Below are 14,354 nucleotides of genomic sequence, written 5' to 3' on the forward strand. Positions count from 1 at the left end.
AACTCTCCAACAAAATAATTAAACTATTACCCTCAAACACTGCTAAATTGTGATCATTTCACTTAGTTCCACTGTGCCTTATGATAAAAGACACACTATTGAAAAAAAAAACACATTTTGTGGCTGCAAAAAATAGCTAATAACAGCAGTTACACAAAATAGAATATATTCACATTTATGTGTAATAATATATAATATTAGAATGCATACTACATGTATTCATTTGGTTAAATATAGCTCAAGGCATTTAGTTGCCTGTTATACAACAAAACAATATGCAGACAGGTATCGACAAGTACAACAACCTAATGTCAAAATCTCATTCGCAAGGCATTTGTTATTTTTGAGGTTCATTAACATTTACAGTCAGAGATAAAAAGAATAATTGCTCTCGTAACCATTTTGAAGACTTAACAGGGTCAACAGAGCATGTTAAGTGTGACTGTATTTTTGCCACAGCTTTCAGAGGACATTTCCGAGGTCCAAAGAAAGTGACTTTATAACCCCTCATTCCTTCTGTCCAAACAGCTGTAGACAACTCTAGATCTAATGTTTAAAAGGTCCTCAGATTACAGTGCATGTAGATGTGATGCTTTGCATGTAGACTCTGCAGCAGCCCCCCACCCCCTATTAATTCCTAAAAGACATATGTGTATGCTGTTATGAGATAAGGGGGTTTTCTCTGTTCATGGGGACCCCCACACACCCCACTCTCTGGCAACTGTTCTGTGACTGTCCTCTCTCATTGCTAGGCATGATGTGATGTTGAATGCGTGATGAATAATTTTGGAGCAGTCTGTGGGCTTTTAGCCCTGGATTGCTCCACCAAATACAAAGGCTGTCTGCACTATAGTATACACAATTCAGTGTTTTGGTCATCACCAAAATAGGACTTTGATGTAACATTTTGATCTGTCTTTGTACTTATTTACATATCAAGTAATCCTAAGGCAAAAACTAGTGAAACTAGTTCAGATCATATCCGTATCTATATACAGTTATGATCTGTTATAATCTGGCACATAAGAAGGAAGTGGATAATGGTTAAACTTGTCACATTGGGAAACATAGACAGGGTGTAATGTAAAATTGGACCCTGGGTATTAATATAGAGTAAGTGGTTCAGTTGTCCTCGTCCATCTTTTTGTACTGTACACAAACTTTTACAAACTTGTCCCTTCACTGATGTTATGGGATTTGCCAAATGTCATGTCATGCTCTTGAAACATTTCAAGAACCAATAATGAACCAGTGGATGCACACTTGAGTTTTACTTATTCAAAATAAAACTGTAATGTGTTTCCTTGGGATTGTAGGGTTGAATGAAACAAATAATTATTCCTTCTCATGGATGTTTCTATTTTTGCTATAGTTCCAAAGGCCGTCAGGCTGTATATATGTCCAAAGGCAGCTGTGTTCCTGTTTCTCTGCAATGAAGACACTGGTAGCAGATTGACAATTCTCTCAGGTATAATAAAAATATGTCAGATTTATAATTTGTACATTGCATGCAGTGGTTTTAAGCAGCACAGCTCCCTGACTGGACACTGAGAACACTACAGTCTTTACCTCAGGGACACATGATGCCTTCTCTTATACAAAGTATGTCTTACAAAAAATGGATGAAAACAGGGTCCACTACTACCACAGTGAGAACAGTAATTTATACTATTTAATTAGTTAACTATTTCATATTTTAAGCATAAAAAGTTATTATGCCGTTATTCTGGTTATTCTGACTTTTATACATTCACAACACTGAATATTATGACTTTATGTGGGCTTTGTTTAAATTTGAGTCTTTTTTTCACAATTTCACTTAGAAAAGATTAAAGTAGCAAAGAAAGTTTTAGGCCTCAACACAATAGTACTATACAATTAATAACTGAATGCATTATAGTTCTTAAAATGAAGAAATGAAACTTCTTTGTGCTTCTGCAGTGTCTTTGAGTTATTTCATAACCGAGCAAGAGGAAAATGCCATTGTGGGGGGTGGGGACAGCTGTCTACCCATCTTGGGTGGTGTGATGTAGCTTCTTTCCTTTTAGAACCCGAAACCCCTATCAAGAAGTGCAGCTGTCCAATGAGGTTCAAGCATGTGCGGGCCGAGTAACCAATAGGCAGCAAACATCAAAGTATATAAACCAAGGCATGACATCTTGCAAAGTTGGGCAACCCCTACATTGGCTTGGTGGACAGGATCTGATCCCAAGGACTGTTACCCTTTCTTCTGTACAGGTAAACTAAAGGGTGGGAATAAGAAAAACTTGAGCAAAAAAAAAAGGGTGTAATACACTGTGGCTTTACGTGTGGTTGATCCAAAGTATTTCCACATACAAATGAATCAAACCTCATTGGTGTTAATGACTGGATCCCTGATGCACAATATCTGGATTCTTATGGAAGCACTCTAGATTGTTGGAGTATTAGAAATGCACAGTTTCAAATTTTTTAAGCTTTTTTGTTCATGGTAGATCTATAGAAAGCTTGTCATTGCATTTGAAATGCATTGGAAAACTTGTGAGAGAACAGTCTGGAGAAGATTTGCAGTCCATGGCAGGAATGATCTGGGTGTGTGTGACATACTTTGGTGCAAGGTCATGGTATCTTGGGGAATTTATAGCTGATGTATTTTACTCAAGTCTATTTATAATACTTAAGATATTGCATTTGTTTTGCATCCAACTGTGTGCCAAAAGCTGTGAATATGTGGACAAATAGATTATTAATGATTCATTACTCCTAAACTGTAAACATTTGATATTTCTTATATTTTGTTAATTCAATTTTGCTATTAAGCAATTAAGCTAAATTGGGGTGGACATAATACCAACTATGGGGCAAGTGTACATTCTCCACCCCCAGCAGAAATTAGAGAGGTGAATGTGCTCTTTGCTTTGAGTGACAGGAGTGAGTTTGGCAGGCATGCTAAAAATATCACCTGCAGTCTGATGCATATAAGCATGCGAGCTATTCAATCATCCAAGACATAGCATCATATTTTGTTACTAAGAGACTGAAGTTTACTTGGGACACAAAATATGCATTAACTTTGTCTGCAACTGCTGGCATTTTATTCGGGAAACTAGCGCTGCTTGTTCTTGACCAAACGCAAATGGGTAGTCATTTATAATTTTCTATATCAATGGCAGCGATGAGGAACGTTGGTTTCCCTCTTTCCTGTGTCTAAGCTACACCTTAGTAGGCCTGGGACAATGTTCCTGGTTGTCCACTGTGACAACAACTCTGCAGACAAGATTTGCAGACTAATCTGAGTCTCCAAAGCACATTGTAAATACTTTGCCAACTTGCCTTACTACTCGTCTTTCGGCAGATCTCTGGAAAAGTGCAATCATGACTAAGAACTGCAACAACGATTACAAGATGAAGTTCTCTCTAGAGCAGGAGTTCCCTGACCTCTCCCAGCACAACAACCACATGTCCAAAGTCCTGAATAAGGACATCTACGACAAACTCAGGAGCAAGTCAACCCCCAGTGGATTCACCCTGGATGACTGCATCCAGACTGGCGTGGACAACCCTGGTACGTAGAACACATTTGAATACATTCTCCAACAGCAGCCGATCTTTCGCGATACCACAAACAATGTTTTAGTTGTTCTAGAAGATATATAAAGCACTACCTTTCGATCCCAATTCAAGGCCATCCCTTCATCATGACTGTCGGCTGTGTGGCTGGTGATGAGGAGTCCTACGAAGTCTTCAAGGACTTGTTTGACCCCATCATTTCTGACCGTCACGGTGGCTACAAGCCCACCGACAAGCACCAGACTGATCTGAACTGGGAGAACCTGAAGGTATGTTAAAGTTCTTTACACCATCATGGCTGTTTTACTCTACTGTGGCTGATGTTGACCTGTGCGCAGGGTGGTGATGACCTTGACCCCAACTACGTTCTGAGCAGTCGTGTGCGTACCGGCCGCAGCATCAAGGGATTCACCCTGCCTCCCCACAACAGCCGTGGTGAGCGTAGAGCTGTGGAGAAGCTGTCCATTGAAGGTGAGCTTCACTTACGTTATGTTCTCACATCCACAAAGGAACATGCATGATCTTACTGACGTTCACATTGCTCCTCTCACAGCTCTGAACAGCCTGGACGGCGAGTTCAAGGGCAAGTACTACCCCCTGAAGGACATGACTGATAAGGAACAGGAGCAGCTCATTGCTGACCACTTCCTGTTTGACAAGCCCGTGTCCCCTTTACTGTTGGCTGCTGGCATGGCTCGTGACTGGCCTGACGCAAGAGGCATCTGGCACAATGACAACAAGTCCTTCCTGGTGTGGGTGAATGAAGAGGATCACCTGCGTGTCATCTCCATGCAGCAGGGTGGTAACATGAAGGAAGTCTTCAGGAGGTTCTGCATTGGCCTGCAGAAGGTAAACCCCATTATTCACTACCTAATTATGGTGTCTGTTTAATCCTTTGGTCATCTAATGCAAAGATAAGCCACCGAAGGCCTGACTCCTTGTTGTGTATTGAAGATTGAGGATGTCTTCAAGAAGCACAACCATGGGTTCATGTGGAACGAGCATCTTGGTTTCATCCTGACCTGCCCCTCTAACTTGGGTACCGGCCTGCGCGGTGGTGTGCACGTCAAGCTGCCCAAACTCAGCACACATGCCAAATTTGAGGAGATCCTGACCAGACTGCGTCTTCAGAAGCGGGGCACAGGTGGGCTTGAAATCACCGAATGTATGAAGTGGCAGAGTTACACTGTGATCATTATTTTGAGACTCTTTGTACTTCCGTTATTCAGGTGGTGTTGACACTGCATCTGTCGGCGGTGTGTTCGACATCTCCAACGCTGACCGTCTGGGCTCCTCCGAGGTGCAGCAGGTACAGCTGGTGGTTGATGGTGTGAAGCTCATGGTCGAAATGGAAAAGAAAATGGAGAAGGGCGAGTCCATTGATGATATGATCCCTGCCCAGAAGTAAAATGGTGCTTTTCTTTTTTTTATTTGTTCTTTCATGCGGTCATGACGTGTTGATTTTTCCAAGAGACACTCCACCCTGCTCACTTTTTTCCAACTTTTTTCCTTTTTTTTCCTGCACTTTTCCTTCTTATCTTTATGTTCCTCCGGTAACGTCCTGGGATCAAACCTTCACATAGCTAGAAAACCTTAGCTATGTTGTATTCACCGAAACAATCTTTTTTTTTTTGGTTGTACAAAGTTAATAAATGGCCCCATGTAACAATCACCCTTTGTTTTAAGCCTTTATATTCTTGACAAGTCTTGATTTGTACCTCCAGACACAGCTGTTAATTACTTAATGTATATATATTTAATGTAGAACACAATTGTGGAGGATCCATTCAGAATTCTCAAAGCTGAACATCAATACACATTTTCATGAATACAGTCTAAGCTGACCCGAAAGTCATTGTGAGCACTAAAAGATGAGTCATTTGTGGAGAATAGCACAATGACGTCAACAATAGTTCAAGCATGGTTTGCCATTTCTTTCAGTTATTATGAAGCCAGATCATGTTGGTTTGAATTATAACTAGTTCGAATGCTTGCAAATCATACACAATATATTTAAACCGGAAATGCAATATAGCAATAGAAATAGCTGGAAAAAAGGTTTAGACTAACACACTTACAGCAAAAAAAAAATCCTAACCCTAACCCTAGCCAAATGAGTACTATTTGTATAATTTGGCTTCTGTAAATAAAATAAAAAATTACTCTAGATAAGATATCTATTGTTATATATTCTCTTTATATATCTCATAAAAAATCCATTAAGCAAAATTGTTACATTTTGAACTGAACACAATAAAGACACACAAATCACTGGATTTCAGACAAATGCTGTATTAATCATTCTTGCATTTTCACACATTGCACAGCTCAGACATCTTCCAACCTTTACCGAGGAGGACTTACTATTTCAAATCGGAGATAAACAAAGTCAACAGTCTGTTTGTGGTCATTCAGCAGAGTGCACTTACGGCAAGATAACAGAGGTTTCTCATCAGCGGAACACATACAAAAGCAACACAAAGAGCACTGTGTATTGACTTGGCTCAACAGGATAAATTGCACCATTTGAAGGGAGAACTGCTTCTAAACAGGCGATGTTGCTCACTCAGCCCTAAAGTGCTATGGTGTGACCATGTAATGTGACGGATCTAAAAACAATGAGGCTCAGGAACGCAGACATCACCTACTCAACCTGCATCACTGGCAGGTTTGACAACCAAACAAGATCGTTAATAAATGAGGAGAAATTGCTATCACTTTCAGCGGCTCTGCATGTTGTCTACTGTATGAAATAGTGTGGCTTTCATACGTTTTTTTTTTGTGAATATGGTAAAATAAAACATATTCTTCTCGCTGACAAAGCAGAGGAATAGAAATAAAAATGAGTTAAATAGCAGCAGTTAAAAAGGAATGACAATGTGAAGAGTGAACATAAATGGGTGTTAAAAAAAAAAACATGGATAAGATACCAGGTGAAATCACTGGTGAAACAGACCTGGTAAAGGGAGTTCCTTCAGCAGGGCTTTTGTGTGAGCAGGTGCCCAGTTCTCAATTTATGTGTGCCAGTCTTTGTAGGCTTAGAGGGGGCGGGGGTGTGGGCGGGGCTATGTCCACTCATCTTATCTTTCTGTCCAATGCTTTTGTCCCTGCCCTCCACCCCCTGTTGCCCTCAGAGTTCGATATCTTTGGACACTTTGGTGGCAATGTCCCGAAAGGCAAGCGGTGCCCCCCACAGGCGCTTAAATCGGACACCGCTGATCTCGGCGGGGCCGTTGGGCAGATGGCACACCTCTGCTTCGAAAGCAACGCGGGCGCCAGCTGCTCCGTGGGTGCAGGAGAGGAGGAAGGGCCCGGCCTGGTGGACCTGGCAACCGCAGCTCTGCGCTGCCTCCCGCAGTGCCAAAATCACCTCAGCCGGGTCCCGCGGGCTCCGCACCCTCATATCCCAGCCGAATCGGGGGGTCCGGGGCTCTGCCGCTTTTTGATACCCAGGTAGATAGCGACTGTGGAGTGAGGAGGAGGTGAAATGAGGAAGAAATGGGGGGTGGGCGTTGACGTGAATGAGCGGATGGGGGATGGAAGGGGGACAAGAGAGAAATATATTAGAATTATGTAAGAACAAAAATCCAGACTAGTAGTCTAGTAGTCTGTGATATTATTTAAATGAACTGATCATCACTATATAGCAAGGTAACACTTTATAGAAAAGATCCATTTGTTAACATTAGGTAGAGCATTGGGTAACTAATAAGAAACAACTTTTTTTTTTTTGATGGTTTATGTAATGTATTTAATGTTTATGTGAACTTCGTGGTAAAGTGTTGCCAACAAAATCATCGTAAACAGTTTGAAACAAGCATCCTAAAAAAAGTCTGAAACCCTTCTGCAATCAGAAAAGAGAAGGAATGTTTAGATAAACACCTGTTACCTTTCAGGAGACACTGGAGTTCTTCAGGATAATAAAACCATTTTCAAAAATCTGAGCATTATTTCAACTCCGTGTGACTATCGAAAAAAGCTGCGGAACATTTTGGAAGGTCTGCATAAAATGTGAATGCCATTCATTTTGTTTTTTAAACTGTCGAGAAATACACCACCATTTAAAAATGTTGGGTCTGCAATGCATGTATTCAATCAAAAGCACAGTAATATTGTTATTATTCAAAATCTTTTTACATGTAATTTAATGTGATTTATTCCTGTGATGGCAAAGCAGAATATTCAGCAGCCATTACTATAATATACATTTATATCAAATATAAAATTCAAAAGAACAGCATTTATTTGAAATAGAAAATGTAATTTTAAAGACATTGAAAAAGTCTTTACAGTCAGTTTTTTTTTTATCTTACGGACCCCAAACCTTTAAACAGTAGTGTATAAAAACATCCATACTTAAATAAATGGCCACATACAAATATAGGGATAAAATATAGTAACATAAGAATCAAGCAAAAAATATTTGGCAGAGCACTCTTGTATGTTTATGCTGAAATGAAAACTCAGATCAGATTCCTGTGCAGTCATACATCACCTGTCATGCACTACATAAACATACATTATTCCTACATGAAAATCTCAACCGAATATATACTGCATTCAAGGTACATACACTTGGCAGCTTTTAACAATAACATATGTTGAGATTGACAATTAAAAAATGTCATTCAAACATCCATGTTAAAAAACTGAAAAGTGACTTTCCAAATGCAAGTCAACCACTGTCAGAGAATATGGGAAGGGTAAAGGGAAGGACAAGTACGGGTCTAAACAAAACCTGAAAACAAAATCTAATCTAGTTTTGATGCACACAGTACACAGTTCTATAAAATTAACAAAATGCAGTCACATTCTGAACAGTCTGATCTGCCACGGCACGGATCACATGCTAGAAATTACCTGTATTTTTTAGTCTGACTTTTTGTAGTTGTATCTGTAGCTAAGGAGAAGTAAGAGAGAGTTACAGTCGTATGTGATGTTTTAGTCTTTTTTTTTACTGAGCAAATAATATTAATTTATCTATCTAGATGATTGTTTTATGGTATTATTGCTCATTTTCCTCTACCTATTTTCTGTCTTTCTTCTGTTTGATTGGTTTGCTTGTTTTCTGCAATGAAGAAGATGATCTAGAATTGGAGGATGGATGGCTTATGTCACGTCCTCGGTCATATTTGTGTATTAAAAAGATAACGGAAACACTCACCTTGTGACCGGAGATCTGCAGACTCTCTCAGGTTCGTCTGTGACCCTCAAGAAGAAAACAAAGGTCCATGTTAGGAATAAATCAGTCTTCTTCCCGCCCTCCACAAACAACCAATCGCATGATTTCACATCTAACACCACAGACTTGCACGGTTACATTGACGTCACCTTCAGCAATCCACAATAATCACCACTGACAACAAAAGACAGTGACGACAGCGATGGATTTATAGAGTAGGATTATGTATTTAATATATTAATTACGTTTTCAAATGTCACCACGAGGTGCTTAATGTCAGTGTAACACAAATTACAAAAACATTCACAAAATATTAATTAATTCATTTCCTGTGTGTCTGGTTATTTGCTTTTAAGTCTATTAATCTACTATTCTACATGAGATGTTAGAACAATATTAGTAGTTATTAATATAGCGTTAAACAAAGAAAGCGCTAGTTGAGACTGATGTCCACATGGGGGCGCTATGGTCCAAGGCTGCTTTCATGAGTATTTGTGAAATTTTCCATTCACATGATGTGGTAAATGAGGTGGCCAGTGGATTCCCTCTTAAAGGAACAGTACATGGGCTTCTTCCTTAAATATTAGAGTGAAAATGGAGGACTCTGTTGGGTGTAAATAAACCATATCTGGACAGAAAAATTATGTTGTAGGCAGAGGAGGCAAATGAGCTTGGCCAACGGTGAGAGGGATTTGGCATGAAAGGATGAAATACATGTTACGTAACTAATCTAGGTTTAAAATGGAGAGAGGAAGCCCCTGCCTTGTTCAAAAATTGTCCAGATGAAATTGTTATAAACAGCTGCTTCTGAATTGTATTCACTGATAAAGGCACACAGTATCCCTTGAACCAAGCGAAATGCTATTCCCTTGAATGAGTAAATGCATGAATGAATACATGAAAAAGCTGATACATGGATGGTGCTATGGTGTAAAAGACCCCTTGAGCATCAAACACAAATACAGTACTTTTTAAAATATCCACAAAAATGTAGTTTTACAAAACAATAACCAAAATGGTGTGGTTCAGTCAAAACTGAAATCATTTACTCGCTCTGTCATCTCAAACATGTATAATTATTTTCTTCTTATTACAAGCAAAATACTTTGCATAATACACAAACTGGCTGTCATGTTGTGGAAATGACAAATAAAGCAGTGTAAAACTGGTCCAAATGACTTCCAATAATATAAAATAAAAAAATTCTAATAAAAAAATAAGTCAAACATGTTGACTTTTTACTAAGTGTTCCGTTGCAGCTGAATAACATCAGCAAATATCACTTAGGCCTAAAAGAGGAACATTTGCCTATGGTTTTAACAAAAATACCACAGCAAAAACAACTAGACTAACATACTTTTCAAACGTTAAATTGTTAAATACAAGTAAAAAGTCAGTAATGAAACAGAAACAGTTGGAGCCCGTGGTTCTCCGTGCTCGCGCTTCAGATGTGTGCCGTGTGCCATTTCTGTGCTCAAATCTTAAAATCTCATTAAAATGCGTATGCGGGAATCGAAATGTTAACCCAATTAGTCATAAGATACATGGTTTTTGGAGCTTGACAGCTCTCAAAACATCTTACGTGTATTCCACAGAAGAAAGAATACCATACAGGTTTGGAATGACATGATGGTGAGTATGACTATCCAAAATGTATATTTTGGGGTGAATTGTTCCTTTAAAAAGCAAATAAATATATGTGTACAAGCTCAAGGTGGTGTTCTGACACTCAGCGCCAACACAGGTGCTAAAGAGAGCGGTGAGACTGTGAGTATTTGGACAGACTGAGAGATGGAAAACAGGCCACAAACAGGAAGAAAACTTACTAACTGTTTTTGATCCCTGTGGCAGAGTGCAGCCCGAGACGGACTTGTTTGAGTTCTGGCGCTTAGAGGGGTCAAGATTGACCCTAAGAGTTGATGAAGGGAAGGAAAGAAGACAGTTTGGTAGACAGAGAGAAAAAGGGGAACAGGAAGAGCGAGATAGAAATAAGATTGCAGCAAGGAGAAAAGGCAAAGAAACAAATAAACAAAACAGAAACACAGAGCACCCAACAATAGCCAAGAACAAGAGATAGAAGGACACACTAGGGGGAGCAGCTGCCTGAAGCTGTCGGTTAATAACAGAGGAGGCTTGAGGAAGAGTTAATGCAAAGAGTATATAACTTATGCAGAAAAAAGCTTTATCCATTGGGTTTCAACCTAGGTAGGTTAATCTAATCGGGAAGTTTCTTTAAGAGATAGAAGTGTTGCTCTAATCTAATTAAGAGCTTCTAGATGCGTACCCCTGCACAAGTCATTCTTTTTGGCTTACAGCCCAGAGAGGCACATAAACAATTTGACTGAGGATGCTGAAGAGCAAAGCGCCCCATCAGCGTTCCTACACACTACTGAACATCTCTATTACATTACAGACTGCAAAAGCTCCCATATCTAACTCCATTACCTCCTCAGATTCCACAGGACAATGTGCACCAAACCAAAGAATCATTGTTCTTAGTTGTTTTATTTATTAGTTAGCATCCACGTTAATGTTGAAGTTGTCGTTCTTGGTGTAGATATTAATGTGCATATCTTTACAGTTAAATTTATAGTTATTCTCTGGTGTGAACAGGCCTCAAACGTCCTCAGACGTTTCTCATTGTTACTCTAAACAGTGGAATATCTGGAGAGAGCAAACTGATGATGTGGAACTTATTTGGTTCTATTTTTATCTATAATATTCAAAAGTGTACTCTTTCAAAAGTTATTCTGGTTTAGAAGAATCTGTCGTTCTCTTCTTACCTGCGGGTAAGTTTTGAGGTCAGCTTAGTGAACAGGTTTGAGGTGGCACGGCTACGGGAGTGGGGCAGAGGGCTGGCTTCGTGGGAGAGGGTGGGTGAGGTGGGGGGTGCGTGGGTGGGGGGCCGGTGGTCCCGGAGCTGGCCCCCGTGGAAGGTGCTGCGGATGGTGGAGCCCCTCGTCAACCGAGAACGCTCGGACGATGTGGAGCTGGAGGCCCCGCCCCCGGAGATGCTGTGGGTGGACGGGGAGGCTGGAGGTAATCGATGAGACAAGGAGCTGAGGAAAGAGACAAGAAAAATGCAAAAATCTAATTATAAGGGACAGTGCAATGATACAGTATGCAATTAATCCTGCTTATTAGCAGTTATCAGGGATCTAACTGGAAACTACTTTTGGTAACAGAACTTAATCCATAAGACAAAGTCCAAAACGAAACACAGTAGCAGTTCTGTAGCGATACGATTAAACCCGCATCAGATCTCGAGGGCTGGGTTTACTTGAGTGTAAATGTGAGGCAGGATGCTGAGTCACTGAGGCACGAGCTCTCGTGTTCTTACTCCCATCTCAGAAACAGCCACTTACGGCAAATTAAAACTGAACCCCTAGTGGAAAAAATCTTGCACACGACTGCACATCTGAATCCTGGAGACGCCGAGGATGATGAAGGCGAGAGAAATCTCTTTATTTTCTGTTTATTAAACTAATCCCGACCAGGGAAACAGGAGAGAAAGTCATAAGACAAAGAGAGGAGAGAAAAGGAGAGCAAGAAGAAAAATGATGATCCACAACTCAGCATTCCTAAGGTGTTCATGGTGGTGGTTAACAGGGTGATGTTACCAAGGACCCCTTGAACACTTCAGGAATCGCTTAGATAAGCAGTAGCACACCTCTCCCCTCTTGAATAGGAATAGAGATGCTGTACATAGCAACTAGCCCCACTAATGTCTCAGTTCACATGGGTTCACGTCACAGACGTGCAGCTCTTGGCACCGGACTGCCTCTGTCCCCTCCGTCTCACACAGTTTTGGCAGAAATCTAACAGATCTCACATGCTGCCTCAGTTTGCCCACTGGCCCGGGGCCACTTCACTTAATGCTCTAAATAACCCTGTGCTGATGGACCTTACACACACACACACACACAGGATTTCCTGTAACAGAGTTTCACATATTAGTTTCTACTGGTCGGAAACACTGCAGTCATAAATTGCAGTTCTGGGCAGAACATTTGTGTGATGAAGGGGTTTGAAATGGCTTGGCTGGGTCGAGTGTATTCAGTGTGTATATGGGGTCCAATAAACTTGAGGCTAGTCTGGGTTTTGACATCTCAGAATTTAGGTTTGATGAATTTACACAGTAATTCTATTGAAACATTCTTCATTATTTCACATGAAATATGAATATCTGTGACTTATTTATATTCATTGTAAAATATAAATATCATTAAAATCATTACCCTGATAATACCATTTACAATTAAAAAAAACCCACACACATTTTGGTGGCGGTGATTCTGCTTGTGTGGACACGTGTGCTGTACTAGCTGGGAGGCTTTCTTTAGGTCAAACAGTCAAGCAGCCTTGTGACCCAGACAATCCCATGCCTCCTCTCGTTCTCTTTAAGTCACATGACACCCAGTCTCAGAGCCTCCCCCGAAGATAAGGAAAGACAGAGAGGAGGGTGACAGAAGGACAGTTAAGCAGTCACTATCTGCCACTGCTGAAGCAAATCCATCTCAATAATCAAGCACACAGAAAAAAAAATTCGGCTTCGGTATGCACCTTAATTCTGAAACTTCAATGCATATAAACAAAATTCAAATACAGATTCACATACACAGAGACACGTTTTACCTGTTCTCTTTCCCGTTCTGTAGTACGGAGTGTCTGTCAGCGCTCGTACGGTCCGTACATACATAAGTGTTCCTACGGCTCATGGCACTGACAGGGGTGTTGTTCTAAAGCATGAAACAGGAAGCAGGTATTGAAAACCAAAAACTATGGATTTTACACAGATTTACTATTGCAGCTATCCAAATATGACGAGCTTTTCTGACACTGCTGTCCTCAGAAATTCATGAGTGCAAGGAAACATCACTTTATGACCAGAGAATGCCGATAACGAATGTGAACATGTGCCATTATATATCTCAGGGAATAATTCTTGTTATTGACGTATTTGGCTTACAGGAAGTTGTGTAACATTTTAATGGATGTCACTTGAACTGCAATTAGCTTGATTTTTAGTTTCTACTCTATTAAAGGGTGCATCTTAAAATGAAATATCCAGCATCGTTTACTTATGTCTTTGGGAACTTTCTTCATTCTTCTTTGGAACACAAAAGAAGTTATTTATAGCAGACTATCAAGCTTCCCCTTTCCATAGACTGAAAGTCAACAGTGACCATGGCTGTAACGAATGGCTTAATTTTCCGTTGGCTCCTTGCATAAATCTATCATAAGGCTTCAAAAGTCTTGGAATATAATGCACAAAACTATTTGTGAACTATTGAGAATAATCTCCTGAACACTGATAATATTTGAATTGATATTTCCTGCAACGGGATGTCTCTGATTTTGTGTGCTTGATTACCGGTGTTACATTGACGTCTTTGCGGCGGTCAGGGATCTCAGCCTTGTTGGGGTTGTGGGCTGTGCTGACCATGGGGCTCGACGGGGGGATGCTACGACTGCCCACCACACTGCAGCTGGTCTTCCTCGAGGGCAGACGTTCCTCTTTTAGTTCCCCCTCTCCTGTACTGGTGGGGCTGCGCTTGGGTTGGGTTACTGGCACCGACGGCCCACCTGACAGACATTATAAATAATGACCATTATAAATCCT

The 14,354-nt window shown here is 40.4% G+C and overlaps 2 protein-coding genes across 7 annotated transcripts in view; one reads left to right on the top strand and one right to left on the bottom strand.

The window, feature by feature from the left end:
- Positions 1–2,080: 2,080 nt before the first annotated feature.
- On the top strand, positions 2,081–5,221 carry LOC128029222 (creatine kinase M-type-like). Its single transcript, XM_052616859.1, has 7 exons — positions 2,081–2,238; positions 3,335–3,544; positions 3,664–3,818; positions 3,888–4,020; positions 4,103–4,398; positions 4,504–4,693; positions 4,779–5,221. The coding sequence occupies exons 2-7, from the start codon at positions 3,355–3,357 to the stop codon at positions 4,955–4,957; spliced, it is 1,143 nt and encodes a 380-aa protein (XP_052472819.1). The 5' UTR covers positions 2,081–2,238; positions 3,335–3,354; the 3' UTR covers positions 4,958–5,221.
- Positions 5,222–5,821: 600 nt separating this feature from the next.
- Positions 5,822–14,354, bottom strand: part of LOC128029221 (MAP/microtubule affinity-regulating kinase 4-like) — a 36,563-nt gene continuing 28,030 nt past the window's right edge. The window contains exons 13-19 of one of the 6 annotated variants that reach the window (XM_052616857.1): positions 14,106–14,317; positions 13,367–13,470; positions 11,515–11,790; positions 10,558–10,640; positions 8,714–8,758; positions 8,410–8,449; positions 5,822–7,013 (exon numbers count right to left, since the gene is read on the bottom strand). In XM_052616857.1, the coding sequence (XP_052472817.1) occupies positions 6,680–7,013; positions 8,410–8,449; positions 8,714–8,758; positions 10,558–10,640; positions 11,515–11,790; positions 13,367–13,470; positions 14,106–14,317 (1,094 nt within the window). In that variant the 3' untranslated portion in view covers positions 5,822–6,679. Of the gene's footprint in view, positions 7,014–8,409; positions 8,450–8,488; positions 8,759–10,557; positions 10,641–11,514; positions 11,791–13,366; positions 13,471–14,105; positions 14,318–14,354 lie in introns of those variants that run through there. The other 5 variants (XM_052616858.1, XM_052616853.1, XM_052616856.1 and 2 more) reach the window with 5 other exon arrangements.

The sequence above is a fragment of the Carassius gibelio genome, chromosome A15 (assembly GCF_023724105.1).
Source record: "Carassius gibelio isolate Cgi1373 ecotype wild population from Czech Republic chromosome A15, carGib1.2-hapl.c, whole genome shotgun sequence".
In the NCBI taxonomy this organism is placed as follows: Eukaryota; Metazoa; Chordata; class Actinopteri; order Cypriniformes; family Cyprinidae; genus Carassius; species Carassius gibelio.